General features: G+C 42.6%; 1 protein-coding gene across 2 annotated transcripts in view; it reads left to right on the top strand.

The window, feature by feature from the left end:
• Window positions 1–24,060, top strand: part of agbl4 (AGBL carboxypeptidase 4) — a 236,883-nt gene that overhangs the window by 101,078 nt on the left and 111,745 nt on the right. For both annotated transcript variants that reach the window (XM_079575204.1, XM_079575203.1), the window contains exon 5: window positions 10,204–10,420. In XM_079575204.1, coding sequence (XP_079431330.1) covers window positions 10,204–10,420 — 217 coding nt within the window. The remainder of the gene's footprint in view (window positions 1–10,203; window positions 10,421–24,060) is intronic.

Here is a 24,060-nt window from a genome sequence, read left to right as displayed (position 1 = left end):
GTCCATGCAGTCATTTCTTCAGAATTCTTTAGGAGGGAAGGGTGAAGATATTACTGCGCGGGCGTCGAAGTGCTCCGAAGGTGAAGAACATTGTGAACCAAACACAACAACAGAGTAAATTGTTGGAAAATGACTCTCTCCTCACCTGTCTCCTTCTGCTCTCTGATGCTACCTTCTTTCCTGTTTGTAGCCTACTGCTCAGCGTGTGAATGGAACCTCCATGAGTGTGAGCAGACCGCCCTGCTGACAGTTGCCAAGCACAGAATGGGTCTGTGTTGTTATGTGTGGCTTATTTTAGGCAGAATGCTCCAGTTTCCAAGCTTCAGTCAAAAACAAAACAGTAACTATAGGTCACTCAATTGGGATTCCCGTAATCTACCAGCACTGTGTTTGTGATCTACCAATCTATGTGACATAATCATATTTTGATCATCTGATGTTGTAGAGAGTAATGTTGCAAGCGTCTAAGGATGATGTGGCCTTGGCCGCTGTTGGCCGACTCTGTAATAGCCTGTAATTTCTTATAACTAATATAATCACCGACACCGGCTGGCCTGAAAAACACATTCATGCACACTCATCTTTATTCTGTCAACCTGTTGCTGTTTACTCTGAAAACTGCCCTTTATTTAAGAAAGGTCGGCAGCAGTTATGGAGGTCGCCGCTTCAGGGGCTTATCCCACTCTCAGACCGGAGATCCTGTCATCCTCCATAAGAGCCTGAGTGTGCTGAACATGTGTGAGTTTTGGGAGTGGCTGGAGGCACAGGTGCCAGACTTGGTCCCTACAGCCCTGTGGCGGCCGGAGAAGTTAATTGGCAGCATCTGGCTGTCTGAGAGCCCACTTCCCTCCCCTCCCAGCACCGTACCTCTCCCTCCCACAGAGCATGCTACTCCTGGCACAGGCGCGGTGACACCAGTCTGGCTGCAAGCTGTGAATGGAGACACCGTGCATGTGTGCGTGTTAAAGCGAGGAGTATGAAGCACACAGGGCAGCCAGGCCCCCAGCTGCCACCTCCGTGCCAAGGGAAATGCAAGCAGACAGGCTGGCATCTCCGCACCAAAGCCACCAAGGCCCGCAGGGAATAAGGAGGTTGAGAGGGGCATGGAGACACACAAGGGAGCACAGTATTGAGTGAGTACAATTCAGCTCAGCACGCAAACCCCACCGCTGCACTGGAGCTGGTGACCTCAAGGTGACCTCTCACTGATGTGCAAACCTCTGATATCTAAAATGTAATGTGGGTAGAAAGGTTTAAACCTGTGCTAGTGTAATAGTGTTAGCAGTTACCCCTGACTTGAGCTTAGTCTAAGTTAGTCTTGAACTCCATCTGAACCCTGTCCAATTGCGGAAAGGCCCTTTCGCGTGGTTCATTTGTGTAGTGTGAGCACAATCAAACTGTGCTCAGGTCCACCTTGGAGCCGGACTTTGGCCCGCTTGGAGGTGGTCTACAGCACGGTTGCTCATGTATGTGCACCAGCACGGATAAGGAGCTGTCATATGAGCGGCTGTATTTGTCACGGAAAAGAAATGAGAAAAGACTGTATTTACAATGTGCATCAGTGGCACCGTGCAGCGTTTACCTGAATGAAAAGAGAACCAGAGGTGGTAAGGAGCCTCTCGTTTCCTTCACCATCGCAACTGCTCCTCATATAAGCTACAACTGAGAGTAGCGGCGAGCGCATTTCATGAACAGGGCCCAAAGTTACCCTGAGTCCCTCCAAGAATCCTGCAACTGTCGCACAACTTCTTTGCAACCAAAGTGACAGTTTCCAATATATTAAATCCTTTTTATTGGTAAAATGGCCTCCGCTGGTTCAGGCTGAAGTGGGGTCTCAGCGAGGGCTGCTGCTTCTCTGTCCCCAGCGCCTCATGCTCATCTTAAGTCTGACTGTACAGTGAGCAGCCTGTGCGAGACTTTCATCTCTCTGCTAAACTGGACCCTAATTTGGGGATAGGCCTTTTCCAGATAAATGCAGCGTGTGCATTTAGATGGCTTCTTTTCCTCTCGTGATTTGGTGCGCGTTGGTGTGTGGTGCTTTCTAACTGTACAGACTTTTAGGAGTCACAATGCTGTTGAACCCGGTGTTCGCTCAGAGCTGATTTTTTTTACATGAATCCACGGAGGAAAAGCGACAGGTGCTTGTCTGCTTTGCCCACTGTGGAGGAAAAGGGAGGCGCAACTCTGTTTTATAGACAATACATTTATTTAAAAATAATCCCTACTGTATTTTGGTTATTATCAAAGTAGACTTTCACTGTTTTATGCCATGGGGCTTGTTTCGGCCACACATGTAAACAAATGATTTGTGATGAGATCGGGCTTTGGCTGTTCGGGGCATCCAGACCTTTCCTCAAACGAGCTAGAGCACGGCACAGTTTGGATGTCAAGTGTGAGTGCGCCCTTAGTGCCTCACACATTCAGTGGAATGTACAATACAGTTACATGCAATTCAAATCATTCAAAGAAAATGTTTTAGTGCCATGCTGTGGGGAATAAAGATGAGGTCATCTCTGGGTGGAATTGAATAAAACAGTGATTTCAGAATGTGTCATGTGCGCCATGTTGCCTTCCCCTGAGTACATTTACAGACAATGATCTCATCTGGTGCTGTTGACCTTACTCCTCTCTCACACTCATCGGTAAATCTCACATCTCCTCTGTAAAAAGCTGCGGTCAAACACAGTGAGATCACATTGTTGACTCATGCGTTTGTTTTGTCAGATACGTATGTAGCTATGACCTTGCTTTCTCAAGCATTTCATGCACTTAAAAGGTGAAATCTGTATGAGAACAATGTTATAGTGGTCACACAAGCTGTATCATATAGACGCTTCATATCAGTGTAGCAGGGTGGGGAGATGATTCCACTATGACTGTAAACCTAGAAGTCAATTACATCTCAACAGAGACAGACAGTGGAGCTCTAATGGACATCTCCCTCTTATAAATAGAGTTAAGACCAGTGTATGATTACATGATTTCTGCAGCCACACACAGTGCATTAGGTTTCTTTTATAAGGCAGGACAATACCGCATGAGTCTTTATGTCCTTGTTGTCTTTGTGCAGAGTATTTCGAGCACGACTGGCGCCAGTCTGTGAATTAAACACTTCAAAGACACTCTTTAGACACAGTCTTGCACCATGATGGGAGTATAATGTTGCACTCTGGGAAATGCTGCATCATGCAATTGACACATATTATCTCAGCTCTCACTCTAGAGGACTTGGGCTGACATCATAGTTTCACTGACACACTCACTGTCTATGTGCTTGTCCGTTTTAGGAGCTCCTGAGTATTACCCCATTCCCCCTGATTATCCCACCCGCACCTGCCCTGTCGGTCCGTTGGGGACAAGTGGCGCCATCGAGCCAAGACTTCAACGATCAGCTTCTTTCTGTTAATTGGTCCAATCTCCCAAAAGATGAAGCTGATAAATGATCTGATGCAAAGTCTAGCTCCACCAGGAATTAGGACAACTTTTAAAAAAATATTCTGCAAGAAACCGTTCCATGTTAGAAGATTGAATTAACCCTCCTGGATGACTGAAAATCGACATCATTTTATCATGTCATTAACCGGTCACTGGGAAAACTTGGATGTTACCTCAGCGGATTTAGTGTTAACTCATTAAAGTTTTTGCCGCCATTTGTCTACTCAGCTAAATAAGAGGACAGTGATACAGAAAGGAAGAAATATTTTTTATAAAATCTTGTTTGGATCCGAACATCATGTAGATCCTAGACTTTTTAATAAGAAATATTTATCATTGTGACAAAGGTTTTTCTATTATCAGTATACAATATGTACAAAACTTAAGCTCATCATCTAGTTTGTAGCAACAGCAAAATGTCAAAATTCTGTTCGATGTGTGTGTGCATGCTTTAAGGTCTTTCATGCCATTTCAAACACTGTTTTTTTTTGTCAGTTTGCGTCCACAAGCACTCGTGCAGAACAGGTTTAGTTGAGCTAAACAAAAGAAGCAAATTGTCCCTGGACGTGCACCAGAGTTCACTTCAAAGTGGACAAAGTGTGAACGCACCTTTAGTTAGACTATATTGCTTATATACTTCTTTTCTCCACCCTTTAAAGGACAAATTGATAACGACCCACCATTAAAGGCAAAAGTTTGCGGTAGAACTTTATTGTACTACACAGTAATAGCATGGTAATTGATTAAAAATTGCACGTTAGCTATATGTACAACAGAGTCAGACTGTCAGGGCTGCAAATGTGTTATCTCTTCTTATCCCCAGTAACCATGCTATTTTCATCATGCTATTGCCTTTGTGCTGCCAGATTTCCTTTCTTTAAGTCCAAGTAGTTGCGCCTGTACTATTGGATTTTCTTGTTTTTATGTGTTAAATAATAGTGTTGCTTTATACCAAAATGGAGTCAAGGGTATTTCAAATATTCGCAGTTGTACAAACCCCCAAAACCTGCATCCAAATGGACTGTAAATCCCCATTTCCATTTCTGGTGCTTTGTGTCTGATAAAAGACCTTCATGTGAATGTATGAGGCTTGTACATCTCCCACTTTTTTTTTTTATCAGATCCACAAAGGAACAGATTAGGACTTCCAGATAGAGCCACCGACCAGTGCACAGCGCCATATTTACATCAGCAACATTTAGAAGATAACATTTGCATTTAAGAAAAGCACGGCTCCATCCTGTGCTTGAAGGTCCCAATGAATAGAATTATACAAAAGATAAAGGAAAGACCACCACAGAATTTAAGCAGTGAATTTGTTGCAATACAGAAATGAGTGTTTGCAAATTGTTGTGTTTATTTCTCAAACCCATGCAAAAAAACTCACAGCTGGACAGATGTTGAGTGATAAAAGGCACACTTCTGGATCATTGGGACCGACTGCAACACTTGTAAACATCAAACCTTTCATTCTGATGCGGCTCTGGAATTTACGGCCGCGTTTTAAACTTTATGGAAATAACTCCACTTTTTATGTCGGCTCCCTCGAGAACTCGTAAAGTGGACATTTGAGGACACCTGACCACGTTTAATCTCCTTTCGCATTACATTTGCTTCGTCTAAAGAACACCGCCATGAAAGGACCCAACCGCTTTCTGAGTGAATCACTTTTGATTAACACTTGCACGGGCACAATGGAGACGACTGAGAGTTTTGCGGTAAGTAGTAAGTCTTTATCTGATGGATGGGTACCTCCTGGTTGTGCTCTATTGTGTGAGTGTCGCGGCGTGTCATGTATCAGCCTCATCACAGAGCTGCTCACGCTGTCAGGAGCTGCTAACGGCTTGTTGTCGCCACAGGAGTCCAGCCCACGACTCTCTTCAGAAGAAAGTCCGTATTTCAAGCGCCAGTGCAGGCCGTAAACATCTCACTCTAAAAATATCTGAGTATTCCTGTTTGGATAGTCTTTTATAAGGCATATCAATGTGCTACCTTTTACATTTTTTCAAATTTGTCAAACTTTTAGCTCTCAGAAGATTGGAAAACGCAGAACTCCACTCCCTTGATGAAATTTGACAAATTTCTTACCTGGTTCATGCAGATAGGCAGGTAAACGTCCATGAGTTCTTGTTCTATCACTTTGCCCATTTCCAATCTGCATATTTCTGTTCTATTGCAGCATTTCGGGTTCACAATTAAACTGCGACTCTTGCTCTCTATCAAGCACTCTCTAGAGGTTGTAATTGTGACACAGAGCTGCACCAATACACAATAACAGCTACTTTTGGTTTCAATTTGTACCTCCCCGTGGTCTCGACTGAATTTCCACATTTTAAATATACTTTACCCTTACACAGTATACCGCGGGCCAACAAAGTGACAAAGCAGGCACGGGTTGCCTAGTAACTGTGCTCCCCGAAAGCTTTTGTTACCTCTTGATTTGCATCCAAAAAGATAGATGGATGCTGGAGAAATGCATATGACAAAACACATTAGGTGATTCCCTCTCACATCTGAACGCTCGCGCGCCTGATGATCTTTAGTCAAAGCCTCGTATTTGTCAAACCGATCACATGAGAACAATAGGCCTGCATAAGATGATTGTGGATGGCTCAGAGTAATTGAGTCTATTATGGGTGTTGCAACATCGAAGGGGTTGAGCAATAGGTTTTTTGCGAAATGTTTGCTTAGCGTGCGGAATATGTACCTTAAATGAGCCGGTGTGTTGCCTGACAGCTGCGTGAGCATATTGGAAGACATTTAACCTTCGTAACAGTCGGCAGCGTGAACGTTTGACAAGCCGAGAGAAACAACAACACAAAGTAAAAGGCAGCGCCGGTGGGTGAGTGCCTGTGTGAGTATGCGCAGTGGGCCGAGCGCACTCCTGAGTGTCTATGTGAGAGAGAGCAGCAGTGATTGGCGTGTCCTCTACGCCTGATTGATTTAAAAATATAGACAAGATGTCGCCGGTATGAAAGCTACCAATTTACAAGCCTTCATCTCCAAACTTCAGAGAGACGCCGGCGCCATCGGAATCAGAGCACAAGTTTGTAGCTACCAATGGTTCAGAAGTAGAAACAGCAAAGTGACACCTCGCTAAAGGCTGCTAGCGCTACCGAGCCGCCTCCCTTTTTGTCCTTTTTTACCTGTGTCTTTCTCTGTTTGTCAGCCCGGTCTAGACTTCCCCTTGAATTTTTTCTTTCTTCTTTAAGCCCGCAGTGAGAGGCCTTTAGAAGTTTAGTTGTCCCAGCGTTCAGCGTCAAAAGCAATGACCTTGATGCGGCTGGCGCTCTGTTTGCTCTTCTCTTTCAGTCTCTCTTTGCATATTGCCCTGTCTGTGTTTCTGTAATCACTGAATTGTAAAACCATATGTGAGCGCGTTATCATGTGAGGGAAGCTTCTCCATTTTTTTTTTTCCCTCCTTCGGTCCCACGCGGTGATAATTCTGTTTGGGAACGACAGCACTGTACCACGTCAAGAGATGGGCCGAGGAGAGAGGCATTGGGAGGTACCATTTAGATAAAACAAATTGCCAGCTGCCGAGCCGGAGCAGCCACAGCGCACAGATAAAAACCAATGGGAATATGTGCATTATTTTGCATGTGCCGGGGTTACTGTGAATTTTAATTCTTGTGCGCCTGGCTATGTGCTTCTTAATCCCAGGTAGAGCTGTGGAGGGTTGTGTGGCCAAAATATTTGTTCAAGTAAGAGTAAGGTTGCATTAAATTAATTATTGTGAAAACTCCTCATTCAAATACTTGATTGTTGGTGTCTTGTGTGTCATTTGGAACATGCTTGATTACAATAGTGTAGTTGCAGTGACGTTGCAACATGGAATGCTCCGTGGTGTGGCTTTAAGTCTGAGTTTTTTAACGTAAAAGAAAGAAGCTCTAAGTTAATGCACTATAAATAGTTAAATGGATTTTTTTTGGCACTTACTAGCACTTACTCACATTGGCATGAGTAACCAAATATTTTATTCTAGTAAGCATATTGATACTTACAGTGTGATAAAACTATTGTATTTTCAGGACTATAAGTCACACTTTTCTTCATAGTTTGGCTGGGGGTGCAACTTATAGTCAGGTGCGACTTATATATCAAAATATATGATTTCACTTGTTTGTTATTTTCACACTGACAGCCGCTAGAGGGAGCACTAGTCTTGTGTACCAGTATCTGCTACTTCTGTGCCACTTAAGATTTTCAAAAAAACGGTAATCGAGCAGCAGAAAGAAAGTTTGGAGTGAGCGAGAAACTTGTGAGGGACTGGTGAAAAGTGGAGGTTACTCTTACTGCAATGAAGAAAATCCAAAAAGCTAATCACGGGCAAAAGCTCGATGGCGACAGCTAGAGGAACGAGTTTGCAAATGAGAGCTTGAACAACGTGATGCCGGGAGAGGCTTGTAAACGGTGCAGTTACGCCTCCAGGCCCAGGTAGTTGCCAAGGCTCGTGCGACTTATACTCCGGCGCGACTTATAGTCCGGGAAATACAGTACTCTCAGAGGAATCATCTCTTCAAAAGTATCTCGAGTAAATGTACTTGTAATGCGACTGATGACCAAACGTCTCGGAGCATCTCTGCTTGAAATCTCTGCTCTCCTTTCACATGAAGCCATTTTCTCTGGCTTATAACCATAATGCTGTGATGGGACAAGCGGGCAGTAATTAAAATCAATAGCCAGGACTTTTCCAGTCTGCGGCAAGGTCACACAGCTCCAGAACGCTGAGGGAGAAAAGGGAGGCACGGGGAATGCATGGGTGGGCAGAGCCAAGAGGGAAGAGATGTAAAAAGGTGAGGTGTCATCTTATTTTAATTAACCCGCACCTCAGAGGCCTGGCACCGGCAATGCACTCGAGTGTGGGTGGCTTTATGTGTATGTCTCATTGTCATTGGAGAACCACTGTGTCCTTTGCTGGTCATCTTCAAACGTTCTAAGCACTTCCCCTTGTCTTGCTAATATTAATATTCTCTGACAGAAAATAACCGCTTTGATGTAAAGGTTTTTTTTTAATCTCCAAGCAGTCTGGAGGAGACGGACTTGGCTTGAGCTTCGCTGGACAGACAGGGCGTGGTGTTGCTAGCCACTAACTCGCATTAGTATTCCGCTGATATCGCCACATGCAGATACGCTTGCCTTCTTCTCTCATGGAATAATCACTTCTGACTTTCTTGTTTTTGTTTTAGCATTTTTCTTCCGCTCGCTATCTGCCGGAGCATGTTCTCAGAGTTTAGCGTGTGCGTACTGTGAATTCTGATGCAGGGCCATGGCGGGAGCGGATGCATTAGGCGGCTGTGCAAACACATAAAAGTCCTATGTGTTTCGAGGGTGACTCACAAGGAGAGGTTCACTCTGTCAGAGCAGTCTCCGCTGTTTGTTGATTATCTAGTCCCGTTCCTATCAGAGCGTCGATAAAATCTCCATCTGATCTTGCGCCAGGGTTGCGAGCTCACCAGCCGGCCTTGCCTACAGAGTCCGCCACACATCTCCCCATATACCGCTATCAGGGCCCAGATCTGCCATCGCTGTGCTTTCTCATCTCCGTCTTATCTTCTTATTCCACCTTTCTCCCGACTCCCAGCGCCCCAAACACACCAGTCAGTCATCATCTGCTGCGTCCTTTCATCCCTCACTCAGTGCACGCGCCAAAAGATGCCATGGCAGCGCTCTTGTACTCCGAGTTTGGTCTCCTTGGCGTAAACTGTCACGGCCAACGCGGTGACTGACACAACCAGACAAGACTTAGGGGGTAGGCAAGGTTTGGAAAAAAGTAGTGAAGGATTAAACTGTTAAACAACATTTAAAGGCAGTAGAAAGTCTGCATCTTTGTTTTCTCCTCCATCTTCACTAGTGTCCTTACTGGGCCACTGGTTGAATCTGACTTTAAGACCACTGCTTTTGTCTTCCAGTTTTGTCCTGTTGCATCTGGATTACTATCAGAGGTGTCATATTGGGTCATGGGTCGAAATTCAGCTCTGGTGAGTTGTGGGTCGCATATAATGTAAACAGGAAAATACTATTGAGAAAACATTTTTCAATAAGTGAATGATAATAATAGTGAGCTGTAATTTTAGTTCAAAGTTCTACATTATTGTCATTATTCATTCACTCTACACTCGGCGGCAACCCACTATTGTAGCCACAGGTGCCCTGGGGCAGACTGACCATTTACCACATAGCTATAATGTGTTGTTTATACCCTAATATCTTATGTCAGTGCCCTCTGCTGGAAGCGTGTGGAAGCACTCTGGTTATTTCCTTAAAAATTCATTAATCCGCACAGGAATGGGATGGAGACTTACTTTTTTAAAAGTCTTTGTGCTACAAATCCGGGGTCGAACTAAAACAGGTTGTACGCCGGATCTGGCCTTGTGTCTGACACATATGGTGTAGATTTAGGATCATTGGATTTGCATAGATGGCTCTTAACATTTTATCCAACAGGTCTACAATGTCCTTGTGGCAGTAACAGCACATGTTTTGGTGTGAGTTCAGAATTTGGAGGAACAAAATAGAAACTATTTGGAGTTAAAATGGTGCTGGAGTGAAAAGTTTTCATTTGTTGTTTAAGCTGATTTTGTGACTATCCATATTATTAAGCCTAATGTATTTGTTTTAAATAAGGTAAAATGAATTCAATTTTAAATTTGAGATCCATTAATTTGAAGAACAAATTGCTATTAATCGGCAGCTTTAGTTCATAACCCACATCTACCATTCATGTTAATTAAAGAAATACTCTTTATTTTTTATCTGTTGTCACAGGCAGAGGCTCCCGGCCAAAAACGTCTATTACTATCGCTGTCCCGACCATCGGCGGAACTACGTGATGTCCTTCGCCTTTTGTTTTGACCGTGATGATGACGTGTATCAGTTTGCATACTGCTACCCCTACACCTACTCCAGACTGCAGCACTACCTGAGCAGCCTGGAGCGCAGGAACCTGCCCTACCTGCAGAGGGAGCAACTCGGCCTAAGCGTGGTGAGTGGAGACGTGTGCACATAGACAAACAGCGCACATCATGTACCAGACTGTACAGGGCAAAAGTGGGCCCAAGGTCTCAACTGGGGCCCTTGTTTGTATCGAAAGACATACACCATTGACATTGATGATTATATGGAGCTTTTGGTTGCTATAATGGTCATGCAATATGCCTGAATACCAAAACATATTTTTGATGTTTCTTAATTGCTGTAAGACAGAAATGTTTACACCGAAGCCATTATAGTTATTTTTATGCTATTTCTGTCATTTAGTGTAGGTTAGAGCTTACGTTAAGGGAGTAAGTACTGTATTTTCCTCCCGACTGAAGGAAATCCAGTGCGGAGGTGCGTGTTAAAGTCAGTAGTCTCAGACGAGCATGTTAGGTGTGCCCACGGGTGATGACTTGAGCCTCTCGTCTTATTATTAGAAGTGTTGCACCCTGAGATGACGGACTGTAAGCTCCCGGCTGTGTGAGTGTTAATGCAGAGTGTGTAATCAGCACAGCTCTCACCTCAGCAGTAGGAGCTAGTGTATCATACACGCTGCCTCCAGTCCTGTCTGCTCTTATCAAATAATTGTAGGAGAAAAACTCATTAGAAATGCTTGAGAGATTACGACTTTTCTTCTGTCCTCCAACATTCGTCAGGGAAAGCATGCAGCACGACGCACCGCACCATGAAAGTACTGGTATTTATGTGAGGCAACTGATGATAAAATACAGAAGTCTGAAATTTAGAAAGCGTGACACAGTCAGGGGTAATGACACAGATGAAAGAGTATTTAGAAATATCCCATAAATGGAAATGAAGATATAAAACTGAACTGTTGGAGTCATAACTTTTAATGCTTGTCTTTAGGGTAACCTTAATAAAACAGATCCACGGTTTCTCCTTAAGTATGTGTAAAATATTGCTTCACTGAACGCAGGTATGGTCAGGTTATAGTAACTATCCATATTCCATAAAGTATATGTTCAAAATCAATTTTCACAAACTACTCGCTCCTCTAGTTTAACGTTCAAATCAGTATAGCCATATTTAGTCTCATGCACTACAGCTGCAGCTCCTCCTGAGGCCCTGAGCGGAGCAGAGGGGATGACCTTTACTATATTCATACATATAAATCATGCCCCATCAAAACTACATCACTGTACATACCACAACATTATGCAAAAAACAATGTTTTTTAAAACTCTTTACCATGCTGTTCTCTCATCAAAAAAATACCTGGAGTTGAAGTCGCTAGCTTTGAGCAGCTTTGAGTAATCTTTGAATCTTCGAAGTAAAAACACTCACTATACCTTCAGTAGAGCCCCACGAGCCACATGGACAGTTTATTTATTGAAACCGCTGCACAGCAAAGAGGAGCAAGGGGAGAAGGGGTTGGAGGGGCTTACAGTGAGAGAGCGATAAAAACCAGGAAGTGAAATTACTATATATATTGTTTCAGCTGTTTTAAATCTAATAAAGGTGTATTTGATTTTATTACCAAACACCTGGGAAAAAGGACTATTGTCAGGTCATATTTTTTATATTTTTAACAGCCTAGTTTATGCAAAATATACTTTTTAAATCTGTGACCTCTGTTCATCAAAAACACACGAGTGTTTTTGTTGTTTTTTGCATTTATTTTCTCGTTTATTCCATTACCCTTTTACGCACTGAAAACGCCTCCCCAGCCACGGAGCAAGCCAAAAGAAAATCTTCTGTGTTTTAAAAGTCCACACCTTCACTAAACCTGTTTTGATCCTTTATTGTTTTGAGTTTCATTTTGAACTGCTCCCCTTTTTTACCGCAGAAGCAATGGAAACAGGTTTGACGTATTATTTTAAGTTTTGCTACAAAAATACCAACACTAATACAATATCCAGTATTTTTAAAGCCTAAATATAGCATAATAGGACCTTTAACGACGGTTTCTGTTCCCATCTTGAGAAACCTTTTTTACGTTGGTATCCTGTTTTAGTACCTTAACGGCATGCGCCTGATTTGCATAATAAAAGCTACTAATGAGGCGGCATTATGATCAGATCTTTCCCATTCTGTTTTATGAACGGCTCGACACAACAAACTTAGCAGTCTTTATGTAACTCCCCCTCAAGCAGACTATTTTATCCTAATTCAAATGCCATGCAATTCCCTATTTGACACAGGGCGCACTAGAAAGAGGATGGGCACGTCTTGGCTCACAGTCTCAGGATTAGTATTCATAGTCATAGATAGGTTTTATGGCCATATTTTTCTCTTTATGTTCTCTGGGCCTCCGTGGCAGACAGCTCAGCCCCACCCGCTTATATCTCCCTCCATGACTGCTTCTCGGGCTGGTACTCTCTCCCCATCACCCACACGCACATACTTAGGTCATATAAGAACGTATAGGAAGGGATCAGGAAAGCTTCTGACCACATCAGAGTTTAAACTCGTACTATAGCTGCTGTTTTGGTGTCTTTGCAGAGGACAATAGCTTTAACCTTCGGATGTTTATAGTAATCTCACAGGAATGGGAAATAAGAGCTTGAGCCATTTGCGCTGGCATTCTTCTATCATGCTGACTAATTTGTTTTCTGTAATGTATTCCAAATCTCCTCTAAACAGCCTGCTCTGGCAGGTTCAGATACTGTAAAAAAGGTCAATGTCTTTTCTCTTTGTCATAATGAGAGCTGGGACGATTATTGATGAACGTTTTTATTGTCTTACCTAAGAGCCTGGTGGGGGGATTTTCTGACTTGGGGTGAGATGCACCACAGAAGTCTTTTTAATTGAGTAGGAGGAAGAGTGTCGATTTGGAGGGACAGAGAAAGGAGGAGAGATGAAACAGTTTGGCGGTGAATGAAAAGGGCAAACCAAAAGGATTTGAATATCATTTCCACATCAGCCTCTCAATTTTCTCCACTCTCGCCTCATTTTTCCGCCGCCGATTGAGACTTTGGGCTTTTTTTTTTTTAGACTTTAGAGTGGATTTCACCTGCTCAGGAAACTTTCAAATCGGAAAGCTAAGCAAGCGGGTAGGGACGAGTTAGTTTTAAACACCAAAGCCTTTTTGTGATTGTCTGCTAACATCTCATCTATCATTCATGGCAAGAAATGAGGAGACAGGGTTTTGTTTGATTTAACTTCAAGGTTATGAGTGTTTGTTGTCATAAAGCTAGTTAATTTTTTGTGAATTTGATCCAATAGTGTCCTGAAAAATGTACCTGTTCTGAGCCACTCTCAACTCCCAAAGTTAGATGCTGGAAACAAGATATGTCACAGTTGTATCTGATGTTGGTGGCTATAGCGAGCGCGAACAAGTTGCTTTGTGATTTTAGCTTTAAAGCAGAACTTTTCAGACCAAAAACGTATAAAAGCATTTCACCGTGCTCTCAAGTATTTGGTATTTCCTTTCATTATAACTAAAGCCCACGAGAAAATTAAGTTTACTACTGGAACCAGGACATTTGACTTTGCCTATATATATATATAAACAACAACAACATTCTATTCCCATTTATTGATGCAAACTATTTTCCCAGCTGTTATACTACACAAAGAAGACGGTAAGTTTATTCACCGTTTCCTCAGCCGTCATAGGGGAGACTTTAGTTCCCCTGCTCCCTGCGTGTCGGGTTCATGTCGGTGCTCCTCTTCCTCTGGTCTCTTGTCTGTCTGAACACTTCCTTTTGTGGGTTCTGCTCTGACAGAATCTCCCTCGCCTTCCCCCTGAGGCATCCCAGTGTCCTCAGAGACCCACACAAAGAGACAACGCATCTTCAACACACTCCAAAACTAACAGCACTCTTTGAAAAGATGACTCTCCGCTTTCAGCCTTGTTTCGGTGCAGTTGTCCGGTGTCGTCTGGCTCGGGGTTTGAAGGCTCTGTATTTGACCACCTCAAAATATTGGCAAAGTGTGTGTTTTTTTTCCATTTCTTTCTTTCTTGTGTAGACCTGTGCTAGAGTTTGCAGAGACAGCACTTTGAGGTTTTCCTGCAATGTGGAAAGGGCAGGGCTGTGACACTATTAGTCACTTCTGACACGGCGCGGCCCCCGTCTGTGGAGCAGATGGAAGAACTGGAGACCGCTGAGGACGCGGCATTGCACCGGCCATTTCTGAAGTTATACATAAAACTTCACCTGAAGTCAACTACAGGAGAAATATGTATGGTGGAATTTAGATTAAAAAAACATTAAGATGATGAAGTTGCGTTTAAACTATAATACATTCATATTCTCTACACTACACGCTTACAAACTCCTTCCTGTGAAGAATTGGCATGTTACAAATGGAATGAGTTAAAATCACAACTAAAAATCAAAAATGTAAGGGCTCCATCTTTTATTTTGTTTATACTAAAATTAAGCATCAGGTTTAGGGCATTGAAGTTATGGTTAATCACCCACACTTATTAAGTCAGATTATGATATCGGGAATGTCCAGTAGCCCAACTTGTCATTTGGGGGAGGATCAGGATCAATGTGAGACAAAAGTATTTTTCCAATTTCTATGGCCTACGATATTGTTCAATGCTTGCTGAGAGATATCTCAGTGGATAGAGCTGCACTTTCCATTTGCTCCTCATAGAGAGATGTGAATTTACCTGGACTCGAAAGTATCTTATGGTGTATTTACTGTAATCCACACCGACGCATCATCACTTACTGTGTAGACGCTTAGTGGGAATGGAGTCTCCAAACTTTTTCTTTTCTTGTTTGTCCGTAGCAAAAGGAGGAAGTGTAGTGGGCACTGCAGCTGTACTCTCTCTCTCTCTCGCACCCTCCTTATCTCTGTGTTTGTACACTGTGTGCCAAGATCCAATCAATAGCCACTCGAGCCATGGAGAGAGGAGAAGGTCAGGAGCCAGACTGGACTGGCCCAGCTATAGGCAACATAATGGAGTCAGGAACGTGGCAGGGAACATGCCTGGTCGCTCGCTGCGGTCATGTTAATAAGAGACCTTTAAACATTGGATTTTTGTGATAACATTTGGTTTTTCATTGTTGCATTTTTTATATCGTACCCTTCTCGTACAGTGAAGGTTTACAAATGACAGTAGCAAGTTTAAAATTTGGAAAACAATTTAAACTGTAACTTTGATTCGTCTAATTTATAGATTTTTATGGCCATGCTGAATATTGTGTCATGTGTCGCCCTATCGCTGTCTTAGTTCCTCCACATCTGTGTGCGGTGTTTACAGCACACCAGAGCGGGGATTGCAGGATACCCTCCCGTGCTATAGCTTACTTGGCTTCCAGTGTAAAATAAATGTGATTAATTGTCTCACTGCTGACATATTATGGAGGGTCCAGTAATGCACGGGTTTCAAAAGCCAGCCTCGAGCGATCCCCCACAGATCCAGCTCAGTGTATATAGTCGAAGTTCTTAACACACTTTAATAAAAGTAAATATACCTGTAGGCCGCTTTTCTCTTAGAAAATGTGACCGTGCACAAAGAGAAAAGTCCAGTATTTCCAGTGCTGATGGCACTTTAAATGTGCTTGGAACAGCAGGCTGCGGCTTATAGACCAGCGCAGCTTATGTATGTAAAAAAAAAAATCTTTATAGATTCTGTTGGTGCGGCTTATATTCAGAGAAGACCACGACAAGGCCAGCAGACAAATATTGTGTCGTATTCTTTCAGTGTAGCAGATATTGCGTTTTTCACAGGGAGAATGTGGTCAAAGCATGGTGAAATATATAAACCCCCTCCAAATGACCGGGTAACAGCGTTGGTTCACACAACGTACAGATCGTGTGCAGTTCTTGCAACCTTCATACGAAGGAACCCGCGGTCAGTACGTTTATTGCAGGTTGGTCTTACAACTTGCATTGGCTGTACAAATGAAGCGACAGCTGTAAGTCCGAGCAGCCTCTGTGTGACACATGTTTGACTTAAAGGTAGTACGTTGGGTGCATGGTGGTCTTTTAGCGCAAACGCTAAAAATCGCACGGCCAAAAAGTCCTACGTCTAGTTGTGAATTAGGCTTAACTTTGCTACTTTTCCCTAATTTTAGGAGATTTTCACTGGCAACAGTCTGAGTAAATCAGGTCGAAAATATAGAGCTGGAGACTTGGCCAAACTTTGTGGATCCACAAGGGAAACTTGTGGATCCACAAAGTGGTCCTAAGCCCTAATAAATAGAAAAGGTTGTGTCAGTATGTGCAGTGCAGTATTAGCTGAGTATTTCTATTTAGTCTGTGTTTACTCCCGATAAGCATACATCGAGTTTTGGAGACATTTAGAATCATGTTGTTATTTTTGACTCATTTATGAACAGCTCTCAACTCAACTGTTGATAATCCATAACTTGGCAATTAAAAGATTGTGTTTAATTAGGTCAAAAGCTGCACTAAAATCCAAGAATACGGCTCTGACTAAGCTCCCATTGTCTAGTTCCTGGTACCAGTTATCAGTCATATGAACCAGAGCTTTGGATTGACAGGGTATATGGGCGGGCTGAAATTTTGTGAGCAAACTGTAATCAACAAAATCTCTTTGGATCTGTTCACATATTACGGTCTCCAATATCTTACCTAGAACAGGTAATATACTTATGGGCTTGCTATGTGGGCCATTCAATTAATCTTTTTTATTTTTGGAATAGAAATTATTTTAGACTTGTGTGGGAAAAACACCACACACTAGGCATCTTTTAAATGTGTGACACAGAGGGCGCAACACAAATTTAGCAGCTTATTTCAATATCTTGCCATCCATGTTATAAAGACCAGCAGACATATTTTCAGGTAAGGCATTAAGAAGACTTTAGTGATCATGTTGTCCTTAATGTATAAGGCAACACCTCCTCCTTCTATCTTATCTGTGTAGAGTGTAGCCGTTGATGTTTAGTTCATTTGCATGACCGACACAGGCTGTGGTCTCGGTTTAAGTTAAGTTTGTCCAGTCTTAAATATGCTAAATCTCTTCTGTTCCTCACCACTTTGAGCTGAGGCAGAAGCTCTCTCCTCTTCTCTATGACATCTTCATTGATGTAAACATTGGAGCCCTTCAGCTTGCGGGTACTGCAAGGATACTCTGCCTGTCTTTGAAACGCTGCAGTCGTACAATGATCTGCCTGGGCCTCCCCTGGTCCCAGTACTGTCCAACCTGAAACGCTCCATCGATAGCATTCCAGAACTGTCCAGTCCCTACTTCGATGTTATTAGTTGTCGGACTTTAGTCTCCGACGCCTCGGTTGTCTCATCCAGCACGTCTTCTATCCCATACACACACCAATGTTGCTTCTTCAGTTTATCAGGCAGTGTCTTCAGCTCGTTGTGTGCGTTGGTTATTTCCGTGTCGAACTTTTCCAGTTTGGAGATGATGTGCTTTTCCACAGCTCACAGGTCACCCGCAATACCATCAGTAAACTGCAAACTTGATTTTGACTTCCTGCAAGTCCTTCGCGATACCATCCAGTCGTGTATTTGTAAATGACTGAGGATTCACAAATACGCAATGTTTCCTGTGAACAAAATTATATCAGTGGCCACTTTAAAGTATCGTTAATTTAGCTTGTTAATGGCAGACTTTATTTTTTACATGTTAGAACTTTTCTGTGAATGGGAGGTTGGATTAGAAGGCTCTTCAGCTGGAGACTTACCGCCAAAGGCTACTATTTGCAGTCCATACTGTTGTAATGCTATGAACTAAAGACGACACGGGGCATAATTAAATAGATGATCCTTCATTAGAGCAGCCCGGCCTGTATATTGCAAATGTATAGCAATACATAAATAAATGTATAAAAAAAAAAAAAACGTATTTAATTATTTCTTCTTAGTTCTCAAACTTTGTCTCAGTTACCACATACGGACTTTCTAATCTTGCATGGCCCTAATCTCTTTTTAGATTTTAAATGTTAGCTCTGTATTCCTTTGCATGCACAGTTGTGTTGCTTGTTGCTTGCTTATAGTGACGGCAGACAGGAGAGAGCTGGCAACACTTGAGTGAGGAAACTGCTTTTCCCTCAGCAGAGGTAAACAGCTCCCGATAAGGCTGCATTTTTCTTTATAGTGGCAGACTGTTCATGAATGCATTAGCTGTGGCCTAAACATCAAACAGTCAAAAACACATTTTAAATAAGGAAATGTAAAAGAAAACGCAAACAGCTACATCAGTGACTGGAAATTCAATTTTCACTCTCTCTTCCTTAGTAACTCATTTCTATTAAAGTTTGGGCTTTTTGTTTTGTTTTTTTTCTTTTCAGCTTTAACTTCAGTCTCCTCTACTTTTCAATCGTTGCTGCTTGGCCTTGGCCAGTCGTTGTTATTTATACCTATGGGCTGGAATTGTTTTTGGCAGACATATGTAAAGGTTCATCCATTCTTTGAAATCTTGCAGCGTCAATAATAGACTGCTTTCCCTTTCTCTAGTTGCTATGTTTTTCCTCCAAACGCATTGTATAGTTGTTTTTTCAGCCGCATAAACGAACTGGCCATGACACTGTTGCACATGGTCTCTCTTTGTCTTTCTTAATTTTACAACAGTCACATTATCAAGTTATAGAGGCTCAAAAAAGAGTAGGCTGAAGCTAGAAAGCTTATATATACAATATATATATATATATATATATATATATATATATATATATATATATATATATATATATATATATATACACACGAACGATGGTTCCATGGTTCTATAATTTACCTTATTTTCCGGACTTTAAGTCGCTCCGGAGTATAAGTCGCACCAGCCTTGGCAATGACCGGGGACTAGAGTCGTTTACAAGCCTCTCCCAGCATCACGTTATTCAAGCTCTCATTTGTGAACTCGTTCCACTAGCTGTGGCCATCTAGCTTTTCGCCCGCGATTAACTTCTTTTGTTTTCTTCATTGCAGTAAAAGTAACCTCCGCTTTTCACCAGTCCCTCACAAATTTCTTGCTCACACCAAAATGTATTTCTGCTGCTCAACTACTGTTTTTTAATCTTCAGTGGTACAGGAGTAGCAGATACTGGCACACAAGCCTAGAGCACCGTCTAGCGGCTGTCAGTTTGAAAATAGCAAGCATGTAAAATTATATGTTTTGATATAGAAGTCGCACCCCGAGCCATGCTATGAAAAAAAGTGTGACTTATAGTCCGGAAAGTACGGTAGGTCTGTGTTCTGTGTATTGCAGCTCAGAATCAGGCGTCTACTGTCCCTGCCCCTTCCTCCCATTGGTCAGCATCTGTCATGCTCTAGTGTGAATTTATTTAATCAATGTGAAGTGTGATACTACAAAAATCATGATATAAAACTTTGCAGTTTCTTTTCCAGCCCTTTAGAGAATATAGTCTTGAGATCCAGATCTGAGGCAGGACTCAAACTTCTTTCATGGGTCTGGGGGGTATGTTTTATTGTTCTAAAAAAAAATAATGAATCAGTAACTAATAGTTCACAAATTATTTACTCCAGACCTTATCTTAAATAAAGTTTGTGCTTCTTTCCTCCTTGTTAACTTAAGTTGCATTGTCTCAGTGCCATTTAGTTTCTGTTTTGTCATAAATAGTTGTCGGTTGGCCTTGGGAAGTTGCGCTTTTCTTCCCTTGGCACCCGCTAACAGGTATCTAGATTAAAAGAGCCAAGCCATTTATCGCCTAATAATATGTTAATCACTGCCCTCAGCACTACGGCAGCATAACTCCCGGAAATGTTCTCAAAGCAGGAAAGGTCATCATTGTATCTTTGCAGGTTTCTTGGCAACATTTGCAGGTTTTTCTTTCTTGTTCACTTCATTAGCGCGTGACCCTACCTTCTTTTTGTCCCATCTTTAGCGCTGGAATCTTTGGCCCTGCAGTCAGAGAAGGCTCGGTCTGGTGGGAGCGGCTGATAAGCAGGTTTATGATCTATGCCTTCATGTTACAGTGGGGGAAAACCTCTTATCTCCAACCAATAGTCCCCCTAGGAAACAGGGATGCTTTATTACAAGTCCCGCACCTATGCATCTCTCCCATCTCTCTGCCTATCAACAATGTGGTAATGAGGGCGCGATGGGCAGGATTGGGAGGGAATGCATTCGGCATGGTTTGTTAATGTGAAATAGAAAGGGTTGTCTGTGCCCGCGGTGTGTTTAACTTAACTCTTTTCAACACAGTTCGGGTCAACCGTCTGTGCCGGAATATGCAGATAAATAGATTAAAGAGTCACAGGTGAAGCTTTCCAAAATGGATTGTTCACACGGCGTCGACCCCTATTATAAGGTTGGCACAATACCAGCACACATTTTGGGTTACTCAGACAGAGATAATATTTATTTAGAAAATTGGAACTTATTCACACTTAATGGCTTCGTCGCACTGTCTCTATTCTCCTTCAGTCTCCTCCTCATCTGTGGCTTTGCATGAATAGATAATGGAAAGTTCTGTACTGTTCATTTCGCCAGCTGCCGGGTAGTTAAAGAGCTTAGAAAATGAAAAAGGGAAGCAAAATTAGGGTTTAACTGAGCGTTCGCTTGTGAAATCTCCCTTTAGTCAACTTAACATCTGCCGAGGATATTGTGTTGTTGTGGCCATTTGTTTGTTTACTTTCCTTGTTGATTGTTTTGCTCGACTGTTTCCATGGTAATTTGATCATTCATAATTCGATTTTCATCATTATTTATTTATTTGTTTTCATTATTTACTCGGAAACAGCTAGTTTTTCACGGTAATAATTAGGGATGCACCGGAGCCGATTCTGAAAAAAATACGATATCAGGTATCGGCTACAAATATCTGATACTGGACCGATACCAGTTTTGTTTCTCAACGCCTTAAAAACACAACTTTTACTACCTAAATCTAAGTGAATATGAGCATGCTGTATGTCATTTTAAAGAACCTGGGAAATCCAGTCGCCGAGTTAGTTTTAACCCCCACAAATGTATTTTTGATCGCAGCGCAAAGTGCTGTGGTTGGCAATAGCATGCTAAAGCTAACGAAAACTAATCAAGGCTGGGTCAGAAACTGCGAAAGAAATACATAAAGTAGCCTGATAAATAAAATCGGATTCTGCTGAAGCCAAGTGTTTGTATTTTTAAGAAATAACTGATCTAACATATTTGTAATGAGATCACTTTATGTGAGTTGTTTACAAAGCCTGTCATATACCCAAGGATATTTTGTGTAGAAAAGTCTATATCTATCAATATATGTAATTGATAATGGATCTGTAACATCATGACAATAAAATATGGCTTCATTGATCTTACAATGGAGAAGAGTCAATTAAATTTTTCACTCAACAAAGCCACTTTTAAGAAAGTACCTTGGTATCGGTAAATATCGGATATTGGCAGATACTCAAACCCCAGTATTGGTATCGATATCGGTGGCAAAATAGCTGGTTCGGTGCATCTCTATTAATAAAGAAGGAAAGAAGGCTGGAAAATGTCTGCTAGTGTTGCAAAGTCCTCAATATCTAAACTTGCTTTGTCTTTGACTTGAAGAAGAAAGCCTAAAGACATTTCGAGTGTTGACCAGTGCCTTGGCAGAGGTCTTCATTTCTAGCCGCAATCTGTCTCAAGTTTTATTTATCCGCGGAGGTATGCATGTTTGCTCCTGGCGTGCACCCCATCGTTGAACTCATGCCACTTCTTTCTTCTTTTAGTTCCTTTTCGCAAACGCGCCTTTCAGTTTTCCGAGGCAAATCTCTCTCAGCGCCGGCGTTGCAGCGAGTCTATCTGTCCTCCTCTGCCACAGGATATTTACTCGGTCGTCTTCGGGGACGGCTGTGAGGATGGAGCGGCACGCAGGAAGCACTCAGTCCATCTCATTTGGGTGTCAGCACTCTGTTTCCCAGACGGACACAAAGGAGCGACAAAACCGACGCCGTTCAGGGCTTTTAATAAATCAGAATACAGCTTTGTGACAGTGTAATTGCTTTCCTCTTTGCAAAAGCCCAAATTTACCGGCGAGCGGGTAGAGCTGCGTACAGGAGGGAGAAAAACAACAGACATGGAGAGCAGGCTTGTACAGTAGATCATTTGTTCAGGGGGAAAAGAATGAAAATTAATGAAAAGAGAGTTGCTCGTCCTCCAAAGGCAGCCAAGCTTGAAATTCACTTTGAAGGAAACTTAATTTGTTGTAAATGGGCAAAAAACATATTACGGCACACACGGAGTGGGTTGCGCTGTGTGTTCATCTGTCTGTCTGTCTGTCTGTCTGTCTGTCTGCGGGTGTGTGCTTATGGCAGACGAGGACGCCATGCTCTGAATAGCTCAGCTGAGAGGTGGGGAACACAGGAGCCTGTTAATAACTCCAGTAACAGCATTCTCTTTCTACATGACTGCTCTCCAGCTCTCCCTCATAGCACATCGCTGTACAACTCCGGGATGTGTACAGCAACTTGTCAAAAGTTACTTGTAGGGAATAAAGTTTGCCTTGTTCAGGTATGTGTTTGGTGAGAGGTGTGGGGAAGACATGGTTTCTATTAGAGCTAAAAAACCTTCAGTGACTTCTATCTTTGACTTGTGAAAGTTTCTTTTTTTTTTTTTTTTGCACCTCATAGTCACAAATAAAATCAGATCCAAACAAGCCCCTCCCCCATCAAGTGCAGCATGGAGGTTGCTCGTGACATGGACATGTTCAAAATCAATACAATAAACAGCTTCTAAATGTTTGTCTCCATAACTCAAGAATAACTCATTTTATGGAAAGCAATACCTTGCCACTGCTTTCTCTCCTATCTGCATTACACACTACTATATTGCTTGGCTGGGAGCTAATTCACAGCCTGTAAATGTGTGTGTAAATTTCTACCGGGTTAAATTACTTTGAATTCCAGATACAGCGAATTGATCCGAGCCAATCTGTTTAGTGATAAGCTGGAGCCTGGAGCCAGGCGTGACTGACAGATCCTGCTTAAACACTGTGATTCCAGACTGCGCTGCAGTGTTATCCTTCTGCCTACAGTTATATACCTCAGCACTCAAAAGTTGAGCATGACGAGAATATGTAATGAACTGCTGCAGACTTTGCATGACATGGAGTCCTTGACCCAAACCTGTAGCACGCGCTCTCTTCAATGCTCCCGTTGCAGGCGCTCTCAAGTGGATGAGAGGTTATGAATGCTTTCTGCTCTTACAGGCCGAGAGGATCTTGAGTCCTCCACTTTGCTATGTTCTCCATGCTCCTCTGAAGAGCCCAGGTTCGTACGCTACAGTGTGCTATCATGACTTCACTGAAGCATGAGGAAATTGGGAGATTAATTACACCCTGGATGGAAAATAGTAGAGCAATATCAATAAACTTTTAGCTGGGATGAACTTGATCTTTTCTGTGGTACTTGTAGCCCTCTTCAGTCGAGGCCACTCTCTCCAGTCTAGTGGCTTCTTACCCTTCCTCAGGCAGGGGCTCGAACGCGTCCGTCCCCCCAGGCGCTGCCCCTCTGATGCAGGCCAGCAGTTTCAGCCGCCCCCCGGGGGTCTGCAGTCCCTTGATAACAAACACTCCCTGCCAAGCAACCAGCCCTCCCACGCCCACACAAGCTTTTATTTCACAACTTGGTCTTCCTTGCTCCTCTCCTAGCTCTATATAGTCCCCAACATGTATTCCACCTATTCTCCCTGTTTGTCCTTTTTTCACCTGAAGGAAATTTGACAGAAATGATGGGTGCCATTTTTTTTGCCCTCCTTAACCCCTCGCCTTGTTGCGCTGCCTGGACGTAGCCGCTTGTGTTTGTGTGTGTGTGTGT

The sequence above is a fragment of the Gobius niger genome, assembly GCF_951799975.1.
Source record: "Gobius niger genome assembly, chromosome: 17".
NCBI classification, from domain to species: Eukaryota; Metazoa; Chordata; class Actinopteri; order Gobiiformes; family Gobiidae; genus Gobius; species Gobius niger.
The sequence above is the reverse complement of the archived record's forward strand: the minus strand, read 5'-3'. Positions and strand labels throughout refer to the sequence as shown.